General features: G+C 32.9%; 1 protein-coding gene across 1 annotated transcript; it reads left to right on the forward strand.

The window, feature by feature from the left end:
* The first annotated feature begins 1,688 nt into the window (after positions 1-1,688).
* LOC143532464 (IQ domain-containing protein IQM2-like) lies at positions 1,689-4,472 on the forward strand. Its single transcript, XM_077027506.1, has 8 exons — positions 1,689-2,195; positions 2,270-2,384; positions 2,469-2,534; positions 2,624-2,712; positions 2,802-2,892; positions 2,979-3,218; positions 3,331-3,432; positions 3,521-4,472. The coding sequence occupies exons 1-8, from the start codon at positions 1,873-1,875 to the stop codon at positions 4,172-4,174; spliced, it is 1,680 nt and encodes a 559-aa protein (XP_076883621.1). The 5' UTR covers positions 1,689-1,872; the 3' UTR covers positions 4,175-4,472.
* The last annotated feature ends 3,357 nt before the right edge of the window (positions 4,473-7,829 follow it).

Raw genomic sequence — 7,829 nt, forward strand, 5'->3', positions numbered from 1 at the left:
CTGAAACTGGCCAAATTCACATCGACGAATGCCCGGGACCGACAAAGCTTCTATTTACCAGCGCCTGGGTTTTACCGACCCATCGTCGTCGTAATGAACATAACGAAAACCGAATGTCTATTTTGTTTTTTTTAATGTTTTAGTTCTTGTATCGTAACAACGCATGTGTTGGAAATTGACCGGATTTGCTTAGACTCACCTCCTCAACTTCCAGTATTGACAACGATTGGGTTTTACCAACACTCGAGTTTAACGACCGTCACCACCCCATTGGTCCACCTTAATATTTATAATTGTTTTGTTTTTTTTTGTTTTAGTTCCGGTACAATAATGCATGTAACCGAAACCGATCGAACTCGCATCGTATTACCATATCAACGATTAGGACCGGCAAGTTTTGCCATTGCCTGAGTTTTACCGACCTGTCCTGGCGCAACGCGCCGGGTAAAATTCTAGTTATTATATATAACAAATGAAAGGTTTGGCGCCGCATGGCCATGATTGGTCCATGTGGTGCCATTTAATTATATTAAACTACGTTTTTTAAAATTTGATAACTAAACGGGTATTCACGTTGACTCACCGTTGTAATGTCCGGGGCCAACAACGTTCGGGTTTTACCAACGACCGGGTTTTACCGACTTTTTTGTGTTAGTTTAGGTACCATCACAAATGTACTCGAAATCGACCGAAATAGCATAGACTCACAGCGTTTTGTTTTAGTTTCGATACCGTAACGAAAACCAAGCAGATGCTGATTCTTTTTAAGTTACAGTATCCTCACGAATGTGAGGAACCCGACAAAATTTGCGTAGACCAACCGCCTCAAAGCCCGAAATGAACAATGGTTGGTTTTACCAGCACTCGAGTTTTAAAGACCGACACCACCCACATTGGTTCATCACAATTTTAATATATTGTTTTTTGTTTAATAGCGCACGTAACTAAAATCGACCGAAATCGCATTGACGTACCGCTTCAACGATTGAGACCACCGTCGGGGTTTTACCGACCTGCCCGGCGCAAGACGCCGGGTAAAACACCAGTTAATCATATATAAGAGCATCAATAATGGTGCTAACGTGGCATCATTTGGATTTACAAACCACTTCCCCCCTTTAATTAGTTTGTGAGCAAGAACAACAAACACCGAAGGGTAGTCCCCATTCACACTTGATATAGATTAAATGCATGGAAACATAGGCGATAAGGTGACAGTTTAAAACAAGAACGGATAACACATTAATACCCACTAAAGGATAAATAAATGTTTTGTAAGTTTGTTTAAAATCTGATATAAAATACTGAGTTGATAGTTTAACATAAGAAAAGGTACGTCGCATTGATGATGCTAAGGTTATTAATCTTTAGGCAAAATGGCACTTGTAATGATCTTTGACCTAGAAACAAACATGTCTATTCCACGTGCCTCTCCTTCTCTTTCACGCACCAACTAAGTGGTGGCTTCTATATAAACATGCCAACTTTTGTGACTAGACAAACACATACACACCAACTTTACTACTTTTCATGCCCTCAAATCTTTATTCATAAAGGGCGACAAAAAGATATCAAAATCTTCCATCTTCACCACCAACATTCAAACCCTTTAAGGTAACTCACCCATTATCCCAAATCCAGTATTTGCTGTTAATTAATCACAGTTCTTTCTGCTTATTGTTTTTCTTTTTTTGGGTTCTTAATGACAAATTATTTGATCTGATCTTCACATTTATTATTCTTTTACAGTTTCAATGTCAGTCTAGTGATCTCACAGCTCATTGACAGTTAATCATGTTTTTTTTTAATTATTAACAAAATCTTGATTATCATTTGCAGGCAAATTAAGTCAAAATCAACATTTGAAGTTGCATGGGGCTATCATATTCTTGCCCCTTAACTGCATACACTGAGTTAGAAGCCAATTCAAGTTCCATAATTTCAAACCTTAGTCTCAAAAATGAAGATTTTGAGACACATTTGGGTGAAGAAACAGGGCTGGATTATGCCAAAATGAAGCAAATGCGCACTGAGTTCCCAGAATTCAACAATGTCATGGATGAGTTCACACAATCAAACATTTTTGATCTTGGAAGCCCTGAACATGAGGCAGCTATTAAGTTGCAGAAAGTGTATAAAAGCTTTCGAACACGGCGAAAGCTTGCTGATTGTGCAGTCCAAATTGAACAAAGCTTGTATGTATCATTTATTTTTATATTAATTTTGTAAAGTTGAATATTTTTTCTAATGATTATTATTGTTATTATAGGTGGAAGCTTCTTGATTTTGCAGAATTAAAGCAGAGTTCCATTTCATTTTTCAATCTTGAGAAGCAAGAAACCGCCTTTTCGCGTTGGTCCAGAGCAAGAACAAGGGCTGCAAAGGTAATTTCACAGAATTATGATGAAATCTGAGTATCAAGATTTATAAAGTTATATAAAGTTTATATTTTTATCTTGTTTTTTTAGGTTGGAAAAGGTTTATCAAAGAACAGCAAAGCACAGAAGCTTGCTTTGCAACACTGGCTCGAGGCGGTAAGTGATATTAAGTTTCATACTTTGAATTATTTTAGTTTCTGTTAAAAATATATATCGCAACTCGTATTTATTTGTAATTATAACAGATTGATCCGAGACATCGTTACGGGCATAATCTTCAGTTTTATTATGGAAAATGGCTGGTCTCTCAAAGCAAAGAGCCCTTCTTTTATTGGTAAGTACATGAAAAATCTTTATAGTGTTTTATAGATAATGGTTATTGGTCAAGTAGTTCTTGAATTTAAATTATTTTTTAAATTCCAGGTTGGATATAGGTGAAGGGAAAGAAATAAATCTTGTCGAAAAATGCCCGCGATCCAAACTTCAACAGCAATGTATTAAGTATCTCGGCCCGGTATGTCTCTACGCGTTTTAAAAAATATAAAGAATTCAAGAAATACAAAAAATATGGTTACTAACATTTATGATCTTTGTTTATAGATAGAAAGAAAAGCATATGAAGTTGTGATAGAAGATGGAAAGTTATTATACAAACAAACAGGGGAGTATATTGACACTACTGGAGAACCCAAGGGGGCAAAGTGGATATTTGTGTTAAGTACTTCCAAGATTTTGTATGTTGGAATAAAGAAAAAAGGCTTCTTTCAACATTCAAGTTTTCTAGCAGGTGGAGCCACATTGGCTGCTGGTAGAATTGTTGCTGAAAAAGGCTCTTTAAAGGTACATTTTAAGTTACAGTCTTTAATTTCAACATGTTTTGTTTCACATAAATGATTTTGTACTAAAGGGTCACTAATAAAATGCACTTTGATTTGTGTTTTTTCTTCATCAGGCGATTTGGCCTCATAGCGGTCATTATCAACCTACCGAAGAAAATTTTCAAGATTTCATCTCGTTTCTTCATGAAAACGAAGTGGATACGACTTATGTTAAGGTAAACTTAATGATACCCAAATCAACAACGCTTTCAAGATTCGATCTTTTTTATGATACGTTCTTACATTTATTGTTATTGTTCTTAGATGGATTCAGAAGAGGATAAAGAACCGATTAGCAATCACATACGAACACACTCGTTAGAAGAGGACATGAGCGAACAACAGCCTCAAGAAACCACTAACAATCACCCATCAAACGGTCTTAACCTTCGCACCCTTGAGATACCAAACATTGATGATATTGTTACAAACAAAAACATCAAGGTTAACGAATCTTGTTCTAAAGATTCTTGCTTTGAGACAATCTTGGATGGTTATGAAGCAGCCGAAGACTCATTTAATTCTCAAGAAAACCACACTCCATCGATGCAAGAACTATCAGACGACGAAGATGAACCATGTATCGATGATAACGTTTTACAAAGGATTAATTCACATAAAGAAGCAAGTTGTTTTCAACTAGGAAGACAATTATGTTGTAAATGGAGCACGGGAGCTGGGCCCCGCATTGGTTGTTTGCGGGATTATCCAACCGAGCTACAATCACATGCTTTAGAACAAGCTAATTTATCACCAAAAAGTGCCCCGAGCAGCCTTCGGTTTACCAACACCACGTTATGCACAAGCCCTTTGTCTTTTGAAAACCCGAGCTTGTTACGAAGAGATAAAGGGCCTTATAGGACACAATCCACTCCGTTAGATATTGGGTCGGTTTGGGTTACACAATTATTTGATTAATTTTATTTCATTTTAGTTTAAGGCATTTTTTGGAAGTTAAAAGTGTTGAATCAAGTATACAACCTTAGGTTTATTCTTCTTTGTACAAATTATAGATGGAAATGAAAATTGTAGATACTACATTGGTGTCTATTCATTATTCATTTTACTAAGTATATTTTAATCCTTCATATTATTAATTAAAGGACTCATAATATATTTGTTTGTAGTCTTTTTATTTTAATGAGTGAATTTTGAATATTCTTTTCTGGGCAAGAGTGTATTATTTTGAATATAGTAACTTTATTCAAAGTAAGTAGCATATCTACATAGAAAATAAATAAAGTAATAACTAATAAGTGTGTGTATGTACTTCCATGTACTACATGACATGAAATAGAATAAAAGTCAAAAGGGGATGCAAAAAAAACCCAAAGTTTTTGTTCATCATTTTAATATTTTAAACTTGTACTTGGGCCACATTTCAAGTGATCAATGGAACATGCAAACTACATGTGATTGAGATGCACAATCTTCATTTTTAATAATTTTATTTATGAAGATTTGCACTAATTTCGACTTTTTATGAAATTAAAATGGAAAATGAATACAAAACATATGACGTCATTATTTACTACGTCTTACGTCAGTTAATATGCACATACAGATGGAATGTTTATGTTATTTTAGACCATCAATAATGCTTAAGATGGATTTCGTCCTGTTGTACATACTATATATTTGCATTTTATATGTTTCTAAACATTTAAGTAAGGATGACCGGCCTGTGAGCCTTATGCTACCTTAAAAATTACTAGCATTATTACAAGACATCTACTAGTTTCATAAAACCATTGATCTGTTTTACAAAAACTCTTTACTTTTTATTAAACTTGTTAAACTTTCAACTTTAGACTTTTTTTTGTCATATTCCCATCAGCCAAATATTTTATAATCTTTGAGTTAAATTTTGAAATGATGTTTCAGTTATAAAAGTTTTTTGTACGAGTTTTGTAACAATGTAGTTATTTTTAAGTGAACTTACACTCAACATAAATACACGTCATTCATCCTTACATTGATGCATCTTGTATGCCTAAGAATGTGTAGGTTCGTTGTTGAAGTGAGAAATCAATGAGTGAATTTATAAAATATTCGAGGTAACTATGGTCGACTCACAATTTGATGGTCAAATTGACTATATATCTTATGTTCTTATGTCTTTAAGTTTTTGTTTTGCTCTTGAATATTTGAATGAAATTTGGATGGTCGATGCATGGTATAGCCACAAATTCGGTAGTTTTTATGTTTTTAGGTTCTTTAACTTTGGATTTTTTTTAGATTACACCATACTTGCTATAGTAAATGCACGGTCCAGCCGTGACATTAATCGTGATGCTTCTATTGAACATTTTTCAATTAATTTGATTCATTGATCGATCATTTGCACATGTTTTAATGTGATTAGACATGAAAGAATGCATGATATGAAAAATATGAATGATTACTTTTAAAACTTGTATCACATGTACATATTTTTTTGTGTCGTCAAAACAAGAAGTGCATTTTACAGCATGTGAGCATGGATGTACCAACAACTATATTTATATTCACATTGAAATGGTAATAAGAGCATTGCCATTTTCCGTTTCATGTCTGATTATAAAATCATTTTACATATCCATATGGTACCAGTTACGGATTATCCGTCAAGTTTGTCAATATATCTACAGACATCGGGTATACCTTTTTCTAGTCTAACATGGTTAAACATTACTCATCGGGAACTTGATATTAAACTCACCTCCGAAACCTACCTAAAGTACCAATTAGTCAACTATAATTGTAATAACTATATAATATTTAGCAATTATATACTTTCTATAACCTTAGCTTTTAGCAACTTCAAAATATTATTATTACAATTTAAAGATTATATAACATATTAATATATTTGATTTTGATGTGGGTGAACGAGTGTAGGTAATCGAGTAGGCATCACTTACTAACATACTCATCATAAACTTATGAAAATTTTAAAAGTAGTCATACCAGAATATATGTTTTGTTATCTAACTTAAATGGTTTGGGTATCAGATTGTTTCCTATTCTTATATTCGCATGTTTTACAATTAAAATTAGAATCACTAGAAACGGGAAATTTGGGGGAAATATTTGAAGTCAAAATTGAGGTTACATAAGAATGAACTATTATTTTGAGAGTTAAGCAAACAACCTTTGTAATTTATCAATGCGCCTAACATGGTAAGATGTTTTCGTTCATATCTTATAGATACGAATCACAAAACTTCAAACAGATAAATGTTATATACTTATATGCTCATTTTATGTTGGACCCTATTTGAATCTTTTTTCTTTAAGTGATTTTGGCTAAGTTTGGACGGAGAATGAGTTTGAAAAAGTTTATAGGTAGAAAGCATAAAATCTAAGAAGATAAAGTGACATGATGGATTGATTAGAGGTCAAAGGAACAAAAACAAAAATGACACTTAAGACCAATCATACCATGATCTAAAACAAGATGCCCAAATCTTTTTAGGTTTTAGAAAAAATTTCTTCATTAATTTTGGTTCATGAATCTTTAGGGCTTTTCTATATTGACTTTACAATAATAATAAAATATAATTTATTGAAACACCTTTCCTAAAAAAACGTCACTTCCAAATAATTCATTATTTAAAACTTTTTGAGGGGTTTAGGTGTAAATTCTCAGCATTTGGTATAGAAGTCTTGACCGTTCAAACATTTTAAAAACCACTATGAGTTGTATTTTGCAAATTTGTAATCATGGATAAAGGTAGTTCAGTCTAGTTTGTGGCCACCTTAACCCCGTCTCATTTGTGCATTAAGATTGAATAATATGGGTAGGAGATGGCTTTTACCGAAAAAAAGTATTGTTACATCACTGATATGTAGACGTTTTCTCACTCAAAAAACATGTAATGATTTAACTTTAAAAAATTATATTATTTTATATTTTGTTACATTAAAACGTGAGTGTGGAATTTTTATTTGTTGAAATTAGATGTGGCCCCACTCAACGCTTCCTACCCCCTCTCTATCACTGGCTAGTGTAGTGGCGCTTCCCCCCATTGGCGTCCCTCTCCTCATCTTCTAAATGATGTTTGACGCCTAGTTTACATAATGTAGTAGTATGTTAACTCTCACTAATCACTATGCATGGTCTGAGTAGTTATTCAAAATTAATATGTTTAAGATATTTATAAAGTAATACTTTATTCTAGGAATTCGCTATATACGATTAACAAAATAAGAAATAAATAACCTTTAAGTCAATTAAAAGAGGGAAAATGTTAGAAGATGTTGATGGACTAGATTAATGAAGCCAAACATAAGTATATTTATTCAAGAAAAATGCATTAGCTTTAACATGAGCATGACTCATATGACCATTTATATGAATGAGTCAAATGAATTAACATGTTATAATCTAGTTAATAGCTGATAATATGTAAAATTTAAAATCAAAATCATGTTGACTAGTTTGTTATAGTCATGCACTATTTTTGTAAAGAAGTTACTAGAGAGTTATTCTCTCCTAAATATGTGATGCACGTATTGTATATATATATAGTTAATAGTGGAATAATAAAATCATCTTTGTCACTCTTTCATGGTATCATAAGCCAAGTTA

Source organism: Bidens hawaiensis, unplaced genomic scaffold (genome assembly GCF_021521415.1).
Source record: "Bidens hawaiensis isolate Kalapana, Puna unplaced genomic scaffold, B.hawaiensis_p1.1 tig00000702_1, whole genome shotgun sequence".
Classification (NCBI taxonomy): Eukaryota; Viridiplantae; Streptophyta; class Magnoliopsida; order Asterales; family Asteraceae; genus Bidens; species Bidens hawaiensis.

Bases quoted from the DNA above. Each gene is read 5' to 3' on its own strand.
- LOC143532464 (XM_077027506.1), top strand. From the start codon at position 1,873: ATGGGGCTATCATATTCTTGCCCCTTAACTGCATACACTGAGTTAGAA. The intron at 2,385-2,468 runs GTAATTTCACAG...TTGTTTTTTTAG, and splicing joins CAAGAACAAGGGCTGCAAAG to GTTGGAAAAGGTTTATCAAA. The intron at 2,713-2,801 runs GTAAGTACATGA...TTTAAATTCCAG, and splicing joins AAAGAGCCCTTCTTTTATTG to GTTGGATATAGGTGAAGGGA.